Source organism: Phoca vitulina, unplaced genomic scaffold (assembly GCF_004348235.1).
Source record: "Phoca vitulina isolate PV1807 unplaced genomic scaffold, GSC_HSeal_1.0 scaffold76, whole genome shotgun sequence".
NCBI lineage: Eukaryota > Metazoa > Chordata > Mammalia > Carnivora > Phocidae > Phoca > Phoca vitulina.
The window spans coordinates 942,942-963,679 of NW_022589779.1; the positions used below are offsets into that span (position 1 = coordinate 942,942).

Genomic DNA, 20,738 nt, shown 5'->3' on the forward strand with positions numbered 1-20,738 from the left:
GCAGGCTTCCCGCAGAGCAGGGAGCCTGATGCGGGGCTCGATCCCAGGACCCTGGGATCATGACCTGAGCCGAAGGCAGACGCTTAACGACTGAGCCACCCAGGCGCCCCTAAAAAATCAGTTTTTATCAACTTTTAGATAGGTACAATGAATACATTTTTTTAAATGAGATTATGGTTGTTATGCAGAGTTAAGTCTTTATCTTTTCCATTGATAAGAGTTTCTAGAGATTTATTTTTTAATTTTTTTTTTAAAGATTGTATTTATTTATTTGACAGAGAGAGAGAGAGACACAGCAAGAGAGGGAACACAAGCGGGGGGGAGAGAGAAGGAGAAGCAGACTCCCCACCGAGGAGGGAGCCCAATGCGGGGCTCGATCCCAGGACTCCGGGACCACGACCAGAGCCAAAGGCAGACGCCCAATGACTGAGCCAGGCACCCCCAATGAATACATTTTTTAAAGAAAGTTCTTAGCATCATGCCTGGCCCACTAAATACTCAGTAAATGATATTTGTTGCTATTGTCATTTTCAAATTATTATTTTTAAAAATTTAAATTGACATATTAATGTTCCTTAAAAAAAAAAAAAGCAAAAAAGAGATTTCTAAAATTTAGGTCTAACAAGAAAAATCTTGTGAAAAGCTTAAAAAGAATTCTCAAAAATTTTTTAGAAATTCCCAATATGTTTCATGAATTATAAGGTAGAGGATAAGGCAATTACACAGATATTCTGGGGATACATTTAACTTCTGTTTATATGTGCAAGCCCATTTGGCTATTTCAACTAATGACTAATCAAGTAAAATAAGGAAAAAAGTTAAAAAAAAACAACAAAATGTGTGTTTTGGACTATAGGTAAAAAATAAACTGAATGCTATATCATGTTTACCTTTGCTTGAACTAAGTCCATAAAAGCCTAATAGTCAGCAACAGCAGTCTTTAGAAATATTTATAGACTGTTTATTATGAAGAAATGAGACATTAGTACAAGAAAATAATGTAGAAGTTTTCTTAAAAGTTCAATTTACTTTTTCTGAAAGTTCACTTCTCTTTTAAAGTAAACTTACAGAAAATGTATAAATTTGAATATGAAGAGGTGATATTTATTAAAAGCCATCAGGTTTTAAGTTCATCAGCAGGTCAAGTACGAAGAATACTTTAAGAAACCATCATGTCCATCTGCTATATTAGAGTAAACATTCTTACTTACCCCTTGGCCAACTGCAACTCGTTCCAATGCCTTTGGAGAAAAAATAAAGAGAAAAAGATAAGAGAGAGACTGCTCATATATTTAGTCTTACCTTATAAGACTTATAAACACACTGTATAAGGGCTTATAAAAGTGACATTAAAAAAGATTAATTGATAACATGTAAGTTTATACATTTAAAAGTGTTAATATCATTAAGGAATGTTAACCGGTATACTTGTATAATTTAGGGTTGATTTATAATAGATGTGTGTCATGTACACAAGCACAAACATACCTCAACTGTATACACTCCTTCAATTTTAGAAAAAATAAGAAAACGAAATGAAATAACATGCTCTTGGCTCACTTTTAGTTTAGCTAAAACAATCAAATAAATCCAAAACTATTATTTTTTTAATCTAAAGCTATTATTATGTGTGTTATATTTGCTATATACAACTTTTAACTTATTTTCATGTGTGTTATATTTGCTATATACAACTTTTAACTTATTTTCATATATATTATTATGTGTATTATATTTGCTATATACAACTTTTAACTTATTTTCATCTAATTTTTTATAAACGTAGTTTCATATTTTATTATACAAGGTAATATTGAACAGATTGTATTTTAAAACTTAGTTTAGAAAAGTATGTATAGTTTTGATCTGCCTGGTCTGCAATTCAAATCAAATTCACATATGATCAAGTGCCCAGTAGAAAAGAAAGTAATACATATTTTTATAATTTTATACATAGCTAGTTTTTATATTTATATTTATTTAAGATCCAGAACATTTTTAGAAAATATTTCCTAATATTTCTAATAAACACTCATAATCCAACATATATGAAAGGTATATACGAAAGATTTGCCATAATTTAAATATGGAATAGAGGCTTCTAAAACTTTCATTTTTTAAGAGACATAAATTTCCACACTTACGTAGTTTATATTTATATAAATAAATTTATAAATAAATCATTTATATAAATAAAGTTTATTTATAACTGAATTACATTAAAATATTTTAATATTTATATTTTTTAAATTTTAAATAGTTCGAACACAAAGAAGTAAAATATAATAGATCTGCATATACCTCCTATTCCATTTTAAAAGACTGATATTTGCTTTAGATAGATGTTCTTCATAATCATATACTTGTCAGATACAGCTGAATCATATACTTCTAAGACTAATGGTAATTTACAGATTATCCTATATAAGTACAATTTTTTCAGCTACACAAGCTCAGTGACAAGGTAAAGTACTTGCCACAAGTTGTATAGCTAGTTAGCAAGTGAGCAGGAAGTAAAACATTGTTCTATGAACCCTGATTAACTTCTCCTGCCCTCACACCATGAAGATTTAGTGGGAAAATGAGTTCACTGTATAACAAGTTGCTTCACAGAAAGTGTTTGAAGAAAAAAATTGCAATTTTTCCATTGACTTGAAGGATACCTTCACTGAACATTTAAAGCCACAGATTTATGAATACAGGAGAAAGATATTATGTAATTTTCATATTAAATTAAATAGCAACAGGCCCAGAATAAATTTATTATTGAAGAAAACACTGATTTTCATTTACAGTACTATTTGTGCTCATTTCAGATTAGATTTTTGTGTTATGGCTTTTGCTAAAAGACTGAACTGAATAAAGAAACAAGAATTTTTAATAAGTTGCTTGGTGTTGATAAAAGTATCTGCTTTTAGTAAGTATAACTAGTTAAAAGTAGTCAATAACAAGACTACTTTTAGTATGTGTTGCTGATGAGGGATTTTAGAAATACAAATGATAAATTAGGATGACATAATAAAAGATAACCAAGTAGGTGATAAGAAGTTTCTTGCAAACATTAGTATTTTTCTTGGCCAATAAATAAAGATAATGAAGAAAATAAACCAAGTGTTCATGTCATACTAATCTAAAATATTTTGCAGTTTTATCAGGGTTAAAGTATGCTGACAAGATTGTATTAATCTAATTAAAATTTTATCTCTGGTTAGTACCCTTAACAATTTATCTGAAAGCATCACCAGAAAGGTCTCTTTCTCCTTTTTTAACCCCTAAGGCTTTGATTATTTGTGGAAAAGGTCAGGTATGGAACAAAAGGCAATAAAAAATACACAAAAAAAATGTTCCTTAGCCTCCAAAAAAGAAGCCAAGGTAGCCAGGAACTGGGATGGAGCCAAGGAGAGGGGCATTCCATAGGAAGCTGACATCGGTCAGGAAAAGTTATTAAGTGCAGTGTGGTCTATAAATTCTATATTCTGAAATTTATTTTTCAAAAATGCTTCTTTTTGTTTCTTTGAATGTTTATTTTCATAGCAACCACTTCTGTTTTATGAATGGAGTATATTCTTTTATCTAAGGGATATTAATAGCTATTTTACATTATTTTATTTTATTTTGTATAGTCTCCACTTCCACCAAGTTTCTTTTCTTCTGCTTATCTGATCTCTGTTCTTTCACATTAGACTTTCTTTAGGTATCTAGAGATTCTTGGCTGTCTGCTGATAATTAAAATAGGGGTATCACAAACCTAATTAGAAGTATTATGCTCATGAGTGAGGGCTGCTAATTGTGGGCTTCATCATAAAGATGACATGTGTCCTGCTTATTACCACAATGCATGTAAAGTAGCAGATAATGTTGTAAGGGCAAGTCATTTTTTCCTTAAAATTTGCAATGCACAAAAGCATTAATAATGATGCTCTGCAAAACTTGGCATTTAATTCATGATATGAGCCAACAATAATAAATTCTGCAACATCTGGATAAAGCTTAGTTCAGAAAAAGATATAATCATACCAAACATGCTGACATTCTGGCATTACGACCACAGCACCATCTCTCTTCCTTTAAATACTGGCACATTGGAAATCCCCACTTTTCTTGGGTACTTTCTGCAGATGGAAGAAAAATATGAATTATTTAAATAAGATTCTTCCTCTTTCAGTTAAAGTAAACAATCTATTAAGAAAGAAAAGCAGTCATTGAGAGTCAAACAGTAGTTAAACATGGAGGTAGTAATGTTTAACAGTTCATGCCAATCTGTTAATTGAAAGCATATTAATGTTATGAAAGTGGTATTTTCAACAACAGCTGTTTTGTGTTTAAGCTTTAGGTCTGATACTAACCAAATTGCCAAAATTATTTTTCTAAGATTTAGCAAAAGCAATTTAAAATGGAAGTACTCTTCATGTTCAGTGTAACTATAGGAAATAAGTAATGAGATACTGGACATTTACTGCTGACCTGATTAGATTTCTAAAAAAAAATGATTTATTAAATGACATTTGGTAATTTATTATAGAACAATATTAATTCATCCCTAATAACGATGAAACCTCAATTTTTTTTTCAGCCACTATATTCACTTTCCAGGAAAAGAACAGCTGTATAAGCTCTTCTTTTTCATTTTATTAACAGGCTGCAATATTTTCAATTGTGATCCAATTTGGCTCAGTTGCATATATGGTTTAAGTAACAACAACAAAAATCAACATTCACTGCTTAATCACACATATCTTTTGCCTAACTCACTTACAGAGTTGCATATGCAATTTGCAGATGTTCAAACCCTTAATGCAGAACTATTAATTACACAGGGATTTTGAAAAGGAAAACAAATTTCTTTTTTAAATTGAAGCCTAAAAAATAAGAGCTTAAATTTTATCAAGACTGTGACATTTTAAAGAAAAATACAAATTTTCTATTAGGTTAAAAAGTAAAAATAGAATTAAAACCTCGAAAACATAAAAACACTTAAAAGAAAATATTGTTAAAAAAATAAATAAAAAGAAAATATTGTTGAAGTAGAATCCACTAGGTAAATTTCTCTGCTATGAAGGATCAGATGACTTTTGATTCAAATAGTGAAAGTTTAAATTTCATACAGATCATATGCCTGTGAGAGTGGTTTCTTTCAGTTTGTAAATTAAAATTTAGAATAGACCTTACTGATAATCAGTTGGAAGATATGGCCCTTTCCCTGGGAATATAAATAATAATAATGCTAGTGTTTATATAACACTTAATATTGTGAGGCACTATTGTAAGTGCTTTAAATGTATTAACTAACTAGCTTTAGTCCCTACAGCAACTCTATGAAATAGGTACACTATTACTCTCATGGCTTAGCTAGGGAAACTAAGCACAGGCAGGTTAAGTAAATTGCCTAAGTTGCAAAATCTAGCACATGGTGGGGTAGGATTTAAACAGAGGCAATCTGACTCCAGAGGCCATACTCTTAACCACCAAGCTATATAAACAATTTCAATTACACATGCACAGGACTTGTGGAGCCCTTGAAGCCCATCCAGGTCCTGGGGACCCTTGGACTACTTCCTCTAGTTCCAGATGACTTGAAATAGCAGTTTGAGTTTTATTTAAGGCTTTATAATTTTATAATTTATAACTGAGACATGATTACCACTAAATAAAAGAATTTGTAAGGTTTTTTTTTTTTTTTCTTCTTATAACCAAAAAGAGAAATATCTAGATCTTACTGCAAAGGGTAAGGGGCTAGAGAGATGGGTTTGTGCTATTTTATTCAGAATAGTTAGGAAAGGTGCTAACCAATAAAATAGCTATATCTTCCCTTTCTCCTAGCCATTCTCTTACTCCTTGTGACAGTGATCCCAATGATGGGATTAGTCCTGGCAGTCCCTAGAAAGACAGTGGTGAAGCTGTGAGTGTGTGATAGGGGGAAGATGGGTGGGAATTATCCAGCAGAATACTGAGTTCTGAGATTCCCAGATTTCTAGTAATAAAGAGAAGATGAAGGCAGGGATACATAGGACCCCTGGTATCCCTCTTGATTTCAGATGACATAAATATGGAAGCCACCAGCAGAGGCTTCTGAGCACATGGGGCTGTCGTTAGAAAAATGAAGACTAGTAAAAGAAGGTCTTACTGCATGTTCACTAACTTGTACTGATGAAGGTGATGAGGGTAGAGAAGGGATATGGTGTTCCTAAGGGCACATAAAGCTATTCTTTTCCACTACAATAAAGGCCTACAGAAGGGTAGTTTTTGTGTATAAGGGAGCTTCCTCTCCAACCCTACATAACTGTGATGGCAGAAGGGCAATCTTACTCGATGTATACGGCTCCCTGAATCTCTGGCCAAAACACCTAAGATCCTAGGGCTCTTATAGTTTATAGGAATTGCCAGCCTTGGTTCAGGGTTATGTAAAATCCCATCAAAGCCTCCTTCCTTTGGACACCTGGTGGTTGTGGAATCTCCTTGAAGTTTTCTGAATCTACATCACAGTTTCCTCTGTGGTTGAGGTCATGGTGGCCTCACAGCTCTGCTCATTTTTTAAAAGTAAGTGCAAACAACTGATACAGAGGCAGGACATCCTCAAAGTCAAACAAAGCCTTTCATGTACAGGTTCAATATTATCTTTGGAATCTATTTCAACAGCTTCATTTTGACTGCAGAGAAGAAGGAGGCTCACTTCTATGTCCTGAATCCAAGTCACAGAGTTCGGGTTTCTATTGTTATGTATCAATCTCCTATTTAACTGTGTTCATACATTTAAATCTAGTCAAACTGAGCTTTAACCACCCTTATCAGTTGCTTTTCCCCAGGATCACTTTCAGGTTATCTTTAAATGATAATTTTGGAATAGATGAAGTCTCTTGTTTTTTTCTTCTATCCCATTTCTTTTTTGTTGGCTTTAGAAATCCATTAATCTCATAAAAGGAGAGCTTCTACTGGTTCTTCCTTCTTGTGTTAATAATATTATTATCCACTTAATTAAGCAAGTTTTAAGAACCATCTTCTATTATTCTTTCCTTTAATCCCCAAGTTCTTATATACACAACCTCTTAATTATACCTCCTTTTCATCTTCAATCTTCATTAGCTCTTGACTGGGTAAATGCAATACCTACTTACTAATTCTCTTTTTCTCTTTCCTTTAGTCTTGTCCATCCTTTATATTAAGAGGAACATTATCTTTCTAAAATAGACACATCTAGGGTGCCTGGGTGGCTCAGATGGTTAAGCGTCTGCCTTCGGCTCAGGTCATGATCCCAGCGTCCTGGGATCGAGTCCCGCATCGGGCTCCCTGCTCCTTGGATGCCTGCTTCTCCCTCTGCCTCTCTCTCTCTGTCTCTCATGAATAAATAAATAAAATCTTTAAAAAAAAATTTAAAAATTTAAAAAAAAATTAAAAAAATAAAATAAAATAAAATAGACACATCTAACCATGTCACTCCAATAGCTCTTGTTTCCCTCACCACTAGCATCTATGAGACAAAACCTAATGCATATTTTTCTTACTGTGGATTTTCAGGAGGTTCTGATACTCCTTCTTTGTAATATTCTCTCCCTCTGGTTCCATGATACCATGCTCTCTTATTTGTGGCCTAATGCTCTTCATATCCCCTGATAGTTTGTTATTTTGTGTCTACTGAATGTTCATAAGGATTAATCCTATCCCCTCCTTCAAACTTTTTTGAAGAAGGATTCAAAGTGAAATGATTTCAGTTGGTAAATAAATGTATGAAGCAGCTAGACAGAATAAAATAGGTACTAATCAATTTGTATGGTAACTAAGTATCTCATTTGTCCAGTCTTATTGCTATTTAAAGCATAATTTGGGCATAATACAACTGTCAAAATTGCCCAAAATGAGTCTGGGGGCACTCACTATCAGTGAGAGCCAGTGTGTAACCTCTGCTCCATCTCTATGCTTTCCCTAGGCAATCTTACCTATACCTCAATATACACTAATGATTCCTGTAGTAATTTCTTAGGGCTGCTGTAACAAATTACTACACACTTGGTAGCTTGAAACAACAGAAAGGTATTCTCTTACAGTTCTGGAGGCTAGAAGTCTGAAATCAAGGTATGGGCTGGACCATGCTCTCTCTGAAGGCTCTAAGGAAGAATCCTTTCCTTGCTCCTTCCTAGCTTCTGGTGGTTGCTGGCAATCCTTGGCATTTCTTGGCTTATAGTTGTACCACTCCAGTTTCTGCCTCTGTCTTCACATGGCTGTCTTCCCTCTGTGTCTCTCTGCTTCCTCTCCTCTTCTTAAAAGGACACTCACCATTGGATTTAAGGTCCACCTTATTCCATTATGACCTCATCTTAACTAATTACATCTATAAATACCCCATTTCTAAATGAGGTCACATTCTGAGGTTCTGAGTTGATGTGACTTTTTGGGAGACACTATTCAAGCTACTCCCAATTCCTAAATTATATCTTCAACGACTCTTCTCTAAGATCTAATTCTGCATCACAAATAGCCTAACTACCATCTCCAAATAGTTATTTCATTGGCACTTGATAATCAACATGTCCAAAATCTAAATAACTGAATGACACAAAACCAGATATCCTAAAGTTTCCTATTTCCGTGACTGGCATCAACATTTATTCGTTTACATGAGTCAAAAAAATTCAAGAATCTTCTCAGACACCTCTTCATACGTAGCTTGTTTTAGAAATTCCAGTTTATTTTTGCCCTAAATATTCCTCAAATCCATTCATATTCTCTATTTCCACCATCCCAAACTACTATGCTACGAAACTGCTATGAAAGCCTCTTGATTGGTTACCAACACATACTCTTGCTCCTTTTTATTTCAGTTCCAATATTGCGAAGTGATCTTTTAGAATATAAACCTCATCAGTTCATTTCCTGATTTAACAGGTCCTTCTTCTCCTTTCAGATTGAAAACCAAGAAACAGACTCTTAACTACAAAGAACAAACATGGTTACCAGAATGGAGGTGGATGGGGGGATGGGTTAAATAGGTGATGAGGATTAAGGAGGGCACTTGTTACGATGAGCACTGGGTGTTGTACGGAACTGTTCTATCACTATATTGTACACCTGAAACTAATACTACATTGTAATGTTAACTAACTGGAATTTAAATAAAAACTTCAAAAAGAAAGATTAAGACCCTGTTCCTTAACGTGATCTGCTCATGACTACCTCTCTGGCTTCATTTCACACCTTGTTCTGTTTCACCTTCTTGTAACATTTTCAGTTCCCTAAGCTGGCAAAATACCTATCTCAAAGCTTTGGAATTTTCTGTAGTAAGCCCTAGATTTCTATGCTATACCCCACGATTCTTCTATACCCATATCTTTGTAAATAGCCCCTTTGTAAATAAACTCATTTCAAATTATTCTTTTTTTTTTTTTTAAAGATTTTATTTATTTATTTGACAGAGAGAGACAGCCAGAGAGAGAACACAAGCAGGGGGAGTGGGAGAGGGAGAAGCAGGCCTCCCGCTGAGCAGGGAGCCCGACGCGGGGCTCGATCCCAGGACCCCAGGATCATGACCTGAACCGAAGGCAGACACTTAACGACTGAGCCACCCAGGCGCCCCCTCATTTCAAATTATTCTAATTGATGTGTACCATCCATCTGCTTACTGCTAACTTCCTGACTGGTTTCCATTTCACTTAAAATAAGACTTGTAATATCCGATGCAGCTCTACATGATCGGTACCCTCAACCCAGAGCCACTGCCTCTCTGAGCTCCTCTCCTACTATTCTTTCTCACCTCCACTCTGGCTTCTTGCTATTCCTCAGATATGCCAGCTTGTTCCTCTTGTGTGGAATGATTTCCCCCCAGCTATTCACTCAGTAACTCAATTACCTTTTTCAAGTCTTTGCTGAAATCTCACCTTTTAATAGGGTTTCTCCTGACTTCCTATTTAATTTACCTAGTTAGGTTATTTATTGTTCATTCTGCTCTTAGTGTTCTTTTCCAATGTATTCTTGATCTGAACTTCTTTTAAGATTTTATTTATTTATTTGACAGAGAGAGCGAGAGAGCACAAGCAGGGAGAGCAGCAGAGGGAGAGGGAGAAGCAGGCTCTCCGCCAAGCAGGGAGCCCGATGTGGGGCTCGATCCCAGGACCCTGGGATCATGACCTGAGCCAAAGGCAGACGCTTAACCATCTGAGCCACCCAGGCACCCATGATCTGAACTTTTATAACTATTTCCTAACTAGTCTCTGTCCCTGATCTAGCTCTATGTCAATCTATCCTCTATAATGCCAAAAATTACTACCTTTCAGAAATGTAGATGAGCGTATGCAATTCCTTTGCAACAAACCAACACACAAGAGATATTTTTACGGAACAAAATGCATTTTGTCTCCCACTGAATAATATTCTGACACCCCAGCATAGCATTCATGGCTTTCACAATCTGGCCCTAATTTGCTTTTTCAGCCATATTTTCTGTTTCCAACACTCTCACCCTCAGCTCACTCTCAGTTATATATCCACAAGGACTTGTTTTATTCAGAACAAGCCACACAGTTTCTGCCTCTATGCCTCTTCTCCACAAAGTTCTCAAAATGTCCTTCCCTACTCATTCATCTTTCTCAATGAAGACCAAACGTTACCTCTTTTAGAAAGATTTCCTTTATCCCTTAGTTGTGAAAACTTGTTCTCTTCTAGTCTTATTAGCAGTATTTTGTTTATACATCCATCATTTATTACTTCTTTCATTCATTTTTTTCAAAAATTCACAGTCATAGTAGATTATAATAGGTCTGTGGGCCAGGAATCTATCACTCTCAGATATGCATGAAAGTCCTCTGTAATTGCTTCTGAATTCCTCACTAGATCACAAGCCTCCCTACGGGGTAGACAGTATCTCACTTTTCTTACATCCTCTAGTGCCTCCTACAGAACTTTGTGGAACTGAATAGAAAGAATGAGACAGATGAATCAAGATTATCTACATATCCTCATTATATTTTGGAAAAAAAATATTCTTTTAAAATTTCTTTAGGGGTGCCTGGGTGGCTCAGTCATTAAGTGTCTGCCTTCGGCTCAGGTCATGATCCCAGGGTCCTGGGATCAAGCCCCGCATCGGGCTCCCCGCTCGGCGGGAAGCCTGCTTCTCCCTCTCCCACTCCCCCTGCTTGTGTTCCCTCTCTTGCTGTCTCTCTCTGTCAAATAAATAAAAAAACGTCTTTAAAAAAAAAATTAAAAAAAAAATAATACTAAAATTTCTTTAAACCTAAATGAAATCTGACTGAAATGATTTCATCTGGGAAGAACAAACAGGTATTACGCCTTTAGAGATACAAATTTCTGTCACCTAAGTGAATAATCTCAATTTGCATTATGCCTTCCTAAATAGAGGATTTTAGAATATCTTATTTAAAACCACAATAACCATTACTGAAATATGGGGGGGAGGTAGGAAAAAACATAGGTAAGTGATTTTTGAAAAATTCTGCTTTGATCACCACATACCTTACCCTCCACTCTCCTGTTTATTAGTTTCTTTTACTGTTTATAACCTGACATTACATATCTACTTATTTATTTTTCTATTGCCTGATGCCTTCTTATTAGAATATAAGCTTGATAAGGGCAGGGGCTTTGTTTTGTTCGATCTTGTATCCCTAGTACCTAGAATGGTCACATGACTAGCATGTGACAGGTACCCAATACATATTTCTTATTAGGAATGAAAAAAATTACAAAATCGTGACAAGTAAACCAAACTAAAACTGGGCAAGATTAACATGAATATCTGAAACAACAACAAATAAATGAAGATACAATTTATATTTCAGAGGAGAAACTGTCGTCCTAAAGACATCACTTCTCTCCATAATGATCTTTAAATTCAATGCATGCCAATTAAAATCCCAACAGATTGTTTTATGGATCTTAACAATCTAATTTAAAATCCATTTGATACATGCATCATCTAAATCAGTTTTTACTTTGAATTTGGTCAGCAATGTTTATTATGATCCATATATTATAAAGAGAATGAGATAATTTTAAAATCATTTTTTCTAAGCATAAAAAATTTTGCAACTTTTCATATAAATTTGCATTATAAACTATACATACTTTAATCTTAAATGAAATACTCAAGTAAATTTATCTATTTAAGCCTTATTAAATGTTTGATGTGATCAGCATTTCAATTCTCCTCTAAGCAAGCTGTTTGGATAAATAAAAGATTTCTTCTCCAAACATTATAATTGTTCCAAATTGCTAATATCTAATAAGCATTTTTAGTATTAATTATCTTCTTCCTTGAAAGATGGTCTGTGCTTTTTGTATCCATACTACAAATATGATGAAGAGCTCTAGCAAAATATGAAACAAAGACGCCTTGTTTGACTTTCCTATCTGATGTTGTCCACCAAGTGTGCACTGAGTCATGCCGTCTAGAATTGCCAACCCCAGACAATGGTTTTGCTGCTGTCATTAAGCCCTGCTTAATTCAAATCTCTTCTTTTGTGAAACTCATTCAGTAATCCTGAACCTGGTCTCTAAAAAGAGTAAAACTGTATCTGTATGTCTAATAGTTGGTAGAGCAATGAAAGTAAAATTATCACTCTTTTAAAAATACACAAATAAGTAAAACCCCTTTGAAAGAGAAAATACATGAGGTTAGCTAAGAAAATTCTGAAAAAATAAGAACTTTGGGGGACTTCCTCTACCAGATTTCAAAGGTTCCAATAAACTATACTAATTAAGGCAGAATAGTATTATCAGAAGAATCAACAAATTAAGGGAATATAAGAGAACTCATAAATACATTCTATGATAAAGGTGTCATTTTATATCAGTGTGGCAAAGCATGAATTATTCAATAAATAGCATTTAGAAAAATATAAGATTAGAGCCATTTCTTGAATCATACACACAAATAAATCCAGATAGATTACGGAACTGGATAAGAAAAAACTATAAAAGTTAGAGGGGAAAATTATAAAACAAACGTTAATCAATACAGGAGAAGCTAAATAGAATATGATACATCCATTCCAAGGAACATGTTGTAGTGTGTAAAACAAATTTATGAAAAGAGCTCCAAAATATATTGCTAAGTAAAAGGGCAAAACTATATTGTTCTTTTTTTTTTTTTTAATCACACCCTCTTGCTGGTCTTTCTTATCTTCCCAATCTCCTTTGGAATGTTCTTGGGTTCAGTCTCTGTACTTCTTCATCATTTCTATTCCTTATGTGATCTCATTCAGACTTACTATCTATATGTTAATAATTCACAAATTTCTTATCTTTAACCCAGATTTGTCCTCAGGAATCCACAATTATCTATCCAATTCATAATTTAATAACTTTAATTTCTAAGAGGCATATCAAGCTCAACCTATCCAAAACTGAACTTCCCTTTTAATTTTACTCTTTCTGTAGTCATATCCAATTCACTAAATGAAAACCCCATCTTTCCACTATTTCAGGTCAAAAACTTTTATGCTTTTTTTTTTTTTTGACACCTCCACTGTCAATAATTTTGCTGACAATACTTTAAAAATATATCCAAAATTTAATCATTTCTTTTAATGCTCCCCTCTGACCTAAACCACCATCATCTCTCACCTGGATAATAGCTCACCTGGTTACAGCACCCTAAAGGATCTCTGTGCTTTTGCCCTTGACAGTGTTTGGCCAAATATGTATCATTTGCCAGCCCTTTTATCTGTTTTTAAATTTAGTTTATGTTCCATGTCATTCTCTTCTACAATGGAGTAAGACTGCTTAGGTTCCTTAAAAGTATTCTTTAAGGGTATCTGAAGACTTACCACGTAGAGACTGATATACTCTCAAGTAAAGACAATATTTGGATTTTAGTTGTAAAAGTACAGAAACTTATTTCTCACCTTAGAGTTTTATAGTTTAAAATTGGCATTGACACTACAGGACAATTCTATGAAAATTTCTTGATTTTTTAAACAGGGTTAAGTGTATATGGCATTCAAAATATTACCTAAAGATAAAAGACATATTAAAATTATATTAAACTGTCCTGATTTCTGAAGCATTTATATCTTGCTGGGCTTTTGAGTATATTAAAACTAAAAGGATAAATATGATTAAATGACTATGTAAATCAGACATATACTCCTCAGCATTAATAGCAAATATAATAAAGAATAAAGTCAAAATAGTACACCTAGAAAAAGAATAACTAGATAATTTAAAAGTAGGTAAATTCTAAAAATTGTTTTATTCTCTAGAAATGATTAGAATAAATATGGGTATAAAAATTTAGTAACTTCAAAAGATAAAATTTATACATAGCTATCAACAATGATTTAAGCTGTAAAAGAAGTACTAGGGAAAGATCCTAGAATTCAAGACATTTAAAGAAAGTCACAGCATAATGATCATATTTTCATGTTAAGTAATTGATATATTATGTAAATATGGGTTGAGCCCCTACTGGTCCTCTCCTCCTGCCTTCACCATAACATATCTTCAATTTAAGTCACTAAAATATATATTCCATGTATGGACACAGATTATTCAAAGCAGTAAAGCTAGTTAGTTAATGGTAAAAGAGTAATTTATTATTTCTCATTTGTTTCTCTCTAGATCATGACAGGTATAATCCTATTTATAACATCTTTCTTTCTGCATCTCATCTCTACTTCTGGTTCCATTATATAATCAATGTATTAGTATTTCACTTATCCTTTGGTTAAAAGTACAGCTAGGCATGTAATCTCAAGGGAGGGAATATGTAAATTATAGGGTACATACAACAGAAAATAAACAACTAGTTAAAAATGTATATATTACTTTGATAGAATCCTATCTGTGGTAAAATATTTTCTTTTTAAAAAACATTTATTTATTTACTTATTTTAAAGAGAGAGCCAGAGAGAGACAGCATGAGTAGAGGGAGGGCCAAGGGAGGGAGAAGAATCCTGGAGCAGACTCCCCAGTGAGCCCAGAGCCCAACTCGGGGCTCGATCCCAGTACCCTGAGATCACGACTGGAGCCGACATCAAGAGTCGGCTGCCCAACTGACTGAGCCACCCAGGCGGCCCCTACAACGCTGTTTCTCAGTGAATCCATCTGGACACTACTGTCTTGGTATTTTTGTGCATGGCCATAAGAATGGCAAAGTCTGGGTGCTGAGAGAAAACACTGTGTTGGTCTGGCCACCACTGTGATAGTAGCTCCCAATGGCGCTTCTCACTGTGCCCAAAAAGTTTCTCCAGCTGTTCCTGATGGGCTCTTTCACAGTCTTTTATCAGTCTTGATAAAAGAGCTTACATTGAAACACATATGGAATATCTGAAACATTAAGTCAATAAGACAGTTTTTAGACTAATATTATGCATCATGGTGTGACTTTATTCCAATGCCAATTTTACTCACTGTGCCAGACTGATGATGAAACAAATTTAGACAACTTGCTTATAATTTATTTACCATGGGAAAAAGAAATGTGAGAATACTATATTTGTAGCAAAATATTTTTCAAGATCATGTGCTCTACAGTATACAAATCCAAGTTTGTATATAAACCTAGTAAAATGGGGGGGCCTGGGTGGCTCAGTAGGTTAAGCACCTGCCTTCAGCTCAGGTCATGATCCCAGGGTCCTGGGATCGAGCCCTACATTGGGCTCCCTACTCAGCAAAGAGTCTGCTTCTCCTTTGCCCTCTGCTCCCCCACCCCCTGCTCATGCTCTCTCTCTCTTTCAAATAAATAAATAAATAAATAAATAAATAAATAAATAAAATCTTAAAAAAAATAAACCTAGTAAAATGTAAATTACTTTTTTAAAAGCCTGTTTTATATTAGTTTGATAGTCAACCTTCTGATAAGAATTTCTATTAGCTTTGACTTCACACTATTCTATATTTGAAACAAATTGTCTTTACTATTCTTTTAAGTAGATATAATAAGATTTAGATTTTAGATTTCTATTTTAGATTTAATCACATTTTTTATTTCTTTTATTTACCGTGAACACAGGGAGAACTTTTTTTATGCTGAATAAATACAATCTGCATGAGCTTCAGAAACCACTTTATTTTAGTCATGAGAAATAACAAAGTGCAAACTAAAGAAAGGGCCAAAATGTATTAAAACTCTGTATTTAACTACTTCTAGACAGCAAGAAGATGCCCTATGGCAAAAGTAAAATCAGTGCCAATACTCTAGAAAACGTACAACTGACTGAAGATTAGATACAGCTGTCTATGTGAGGTAATTGTATAAAGACTGCCAAGTGTATCTAGAAATCTCTATATTATTACCATATTAATTGGCAAGAATTATTCTGAGACATAAACCCAGCTGAATAGTGAGAAGTAATGTGATACTGTAACAAAAGCTTATAAACAGCTGAATCTACAAGGCTGACAGTAAAGTCTACTTATCTGCTATAAGATTACAAGAGCAATACCTTATTCAAGCTGAGACTGCTCCTGATGGTTTCTGACTGAATTACTAAATAAGCTAATAAACTGTTAATACTGATAGTTAAGTAAATGAAAATGTAAATATGCACTTTCTATAAATTATTGTTAGGTAATTTAACTCTTAGAAATCAAACTTCGGGAAAAATAACATGGCCATTATTACACTGATTTTCAAAAACTTCACATTATCATCCAAATGCAGAATCAAAGTAGGAAAGCAGATACCTGTTCATTCAAATCCAATATAATTAAGAAAAAAAAAGAAAGATAATGAAACTAAACCTAAATGTCATGATAAATATAGGTGAGGTTCAGCTGAAACAAAAGGCATATTTTGGAAAGCTACGTTCGAGTCACAGAATCATTACTGGAGCCATGAGAAACTGCCAAGGTCATCGAATTGAGCCCCTTTCTTTTCCCTAAATTTATAGATGACCCACAAAGGCTAACTGATTTATCCAAGGCTGTAGCACTGCAGAGACAGATGTAAAACTCTAGGCAGTCAAACCATGTCCTCCTCCATGTGGTGTTCTGGGACTCCCCTGGGCATTTAAATGTCTCCATCTCCACGCTTCCAATATAACTTACAACTCTAATATAGCCCCAATTGCATTGTATTACAGCGGTCTTTGGTTAGCTGTCTTCCCACTGGGCTGTAAATTTCTTTAAAGTGCTTTATCTAGAAATCCTCGGTATCTAGCAAAGTGGGCAGTTAGTGGGTACAAAGCTTCTGGTGTGTCTTCTAAATCTCAGCACACTCTGTGTTGAATAAATACTTTATTGATATTCTCAATGCCCAAAGTTGTTACTAAATCAGCTCTTATGTTTTCATAACTGTTTCAGAGTCTTCATTTTAATTTCAGGTTAGTTTTAAATTAAAAGGAATTGCTAAATAAAATTCTATGCCCAATATCCAGATTCTGGATCAAATATTAATGATTTATAGAAAGCTAAAAGACAGTTCATTGAAAAAGATTATGAAATATAATCCATCCATCTGTAACTCATTTGTTTTTGAAGCTTTCTTTTCTTCAAAGAATTGTTTTGAAATATAATCACAGTTTTTCAATAATAATTTGTTTTTATTTTCTCAAATTTTAGGCTAAAACTCTTAGAAAACAACCTAAGTGATGAACACATGATATAGTACGCACCATGACACATGAATAAAATAAAGTATTTCCTCTTCAACTTTAAGTTTATGAATATAAAAAAATCCCTGTGACATTCAGGTAAGAAACTGCAGTCCTTATGTGAATAATTGGACTGAAAAAGAAACAAACTTGGGGAGAGGGACGCCTGGGTGGCTCACTCAGTTAAGTGTCTGCCTTCAGCTCAGGTCATGATCCCAGAGTCCTGGGATCGAGTCCCACGTTGGGCTCCCTGCTCTGTGGGGAGCCTGCTTCTCGCTCTCCCTTGCGGCTCCCCCCTGCTTGTGTGCTCTCTCTCTCTGTTAAATAAATAAATAAAATCTTTAAAAAAAACTTGGGGAGATACAAATACTCATATCTGTCAAAATAAATTAACTCATTCTTCTAACAACTACATATTTGGTATCTGCTATATAATAGATATTGTTTGGGATGTTTAACAGATAAGGTGATTTGCAGTTTAAATGAGTAAATTCACTTATTTATAACAAACATAAATTCATATTTAAACTATGTGTTGTAGCCAGTGATGTGGTGAAGCTGGCTCATAATGGTTCCCGAGAAAGCTGACTGTGTCATTTTGTCCCAGTTGATTCAGTGTCATCAGGATAATAATTTGAAGCTGGCCAAGTAGGGTTTATTTAAACCATGGAAATCAGAAAACATTGGTATTAGGGGCTTTTTTTTTTTTTTTTTTTTTAATATTTTATTTATTTGACAGAGAGAGACACAGCGAGAGAGGGAACACAAGCAGGGGGAGTGGGAGAGGGAGAAGCAGGCTTCCCGCCGAGCAGGGAGCCTGATGTGGGGCTCGATCCCAGGACTCTGGGATCATGACCTGAGCCGAAGGCAGACGCTTAACGACTGAGCCACCCAGGCGGCCTGGTATTAGGGGCTTTTATTCAGGTGCAAAGCCAACCATTAAAAATTTACCATCACGCTACTGGCTGCAACCCATTAATGGGTCATAAAATCAACTCAGTGGATTGTGATCAACATTTTCTAAAATTTAATAGAAAGGAATAAAATAAACACAACAGCATGCATTGTGGGTTGTAAGATCCAGTACCTTTCAAAGAACAAATATTAATTAACCAAAAAGAAAAAAAGAATAAGCACTTTTTTGGTGAAATTTCAGTACCAGTTTTATTTGCCTACTAATTTGTAATGACATAAAATGTATTCCTTAATCTGGATCAGAGTTAAAAAAAAAAAATGTGAAACCACTATTATAATCAAGAGAACAAATACATTCTTCTTCCACAAACATGTTTTACAACCTTTGTGGTCATCATATGCTTTGTGGTTAAAGATTAGATGTTTTAGAGAGAAATAAAAACTTCATAGTTAATAGGTGAATATCTGGAAGTTGTTTTTCTTCTCAAAGAAAACCAAAGAGGGAATTATAATTTATGACACAAAGGAATCTGAGTTTGTGTAGATTTAAAATTAAATAAGACCCCTGTCTCACCAGGATAGTGTGCTTTCATCATTTTGCTCCAGTGGCCTCTGGAATGTAAACCTTCTCTAACCTTCTGTTCCTTATCTTTGCTAAGAAGGGCAAAGCCAGCTCAGTACCTTGAGAATTTCCAAACTACTTATGTCAACATAATGATTTCTTCTCAAGATGCCTCATCAAACACACTTGTTTTTTTCTTTAGTTTTAACCAGTACTGAATCAGTTTTTTTCTTAATTCATAATTTTATTTCATGTTATTCCTTTATTGAGTACTTGCTATATGTCACATATTTTGGTGAATGTGAGGCATTAAAAGAAAAAATTTAAAGATAAACTTTTTGTTTTAAAGTTTGTCAGAGTCTACTATGAGAAATAAATACTAAACCATCCTGAAGAAATTAAACCTAAACCATTATTTAACCATGATCAAATAATGTGGTAGGTGCCAAAGCAAAAGAGCACTCGAAGAGATCATTGCCCCTCTCCTTTCACAGAGTTAGTGCTCTCATTTTACTCAATCCTCAAAATCAGTACACAACAGAGGACACAGGAAAGAAAGCAGGGGGAAAGGAGGGGTGGGAGAGGAGAAGAAAAAAAATATTTTGCAGACATAGTGAGCTGTTCAACAGTCACTCTTAACACCTGTCTCCTTTGCCTGCCTCACCAGGGAAGCTGAAAAAGTAAAATATTTACTTTTCCAGACTCCCTTGCAGCCAGGAATTACTTTGTGAACTATGTCTAGACAAGGAGACATGAAATAATTATGAGAAATTTCTGGTCAGATGTTTTTCACCCTCCTTGACAGAAGGGGAGAACGCCTGAGGAGAAAGTCTCTAACTCATGCCACTTCTCATGAAACTGCAGCCCTGAGAGGGAAGTAGAGATGTGAACCCAGGGCCCTGATGTCCCAGAAGCAGTGAACCAACCCTAGAACTGCTACTCCTGACTTCTGTTTATGTGAGGAAATGAAGGACTTTATTCTTTACACCACTGTTGGGTGAACTTGCTATTATTTACAGCCAAAAGTATTTTAAAACTCAGGTTCTGGCTTAGATTCTAGGTATGGTTAACCACTATTTTCTTTCTTTCCAAGATGGGGCTCTTCAGAAGTTGCATGCCTCCTACATTATAGGCAGAGCTTATCCTGAAACTATCTTGGTCTCCTTTCTCTCAAGGCCCACTTGGCCCAAACAAATAGAAAATGAATAGAAAAAGCTAATTATGTGGTATAGGCTATAAAACCAAAAAAGAAAGGCAAAATCAAAGCAGGATACAACTATTAAAATCATGCCAATTTAATAGAATATTGATCCTAGCAAATAAAACATCTGATATCTACATAAAAAGAGAGTTTACAGAATGTGGGAGATGCCACATTTATCTCATATTGAGTACTTATATTTATTGAACCTTAACACAAAATAGAGACATTTAAGGATAGTGCTGCTCCTAAAAACAAAAGTATTACCATATAAGCTGGGCCAGAGACCCCTCACCCTTATCATATTCCAGAGAAGGAAAGTAGTACCATGTCACTTTATTTGACTGTGAACAGTTATAGTGTACAAAACTGAAGAGAGAGAAGCAGAAATTAGGAAACTGTCCTAACCTTGTATGAATCTCCACCAAAGTCAATGTCCCTTCCCAGTTCTCAAACCCAAACTAACCAAGCTCATCCATATTTAAGGATTGCTATTCTTTTTTTTTTTTTTTTTTTTTTT

The 20,738-nt window shown here is 34.5% G+C and overlaps 1 protein-coding gene across 8 annotated transcripts in view; it reads right to left on the minus strand.

Moving 5' to 3' along the window:
- Positions 1 to 20,738, minus strand: part of METTL25 (methyltransferase like 25) — a 165,144-nt gene that overhangs the window by 98,562 nt on the left and 45,844 nt on the right. For all 8 annotated transcript variants that reach the window (XM_032393774.1, XM_032393775.1, XM_032393779.1 and 5 more), the window contains exons 6-7: positions 4,018 to 4,112; positions 1,212 to 1,241 (exon numbers count right to left, since the gene is read on the minus strand). In XM_032393774.1, coding sequence (XP_032249665.1) covers positions 1,212 to 1,241; positions 4,018 to 4,112 — 125 coding nt within the window. The remainder of the gene's footprint in view (positions 1 to 1,211; positions 1,242 to 4,017; positions 4,113 to 20,738) is intronic.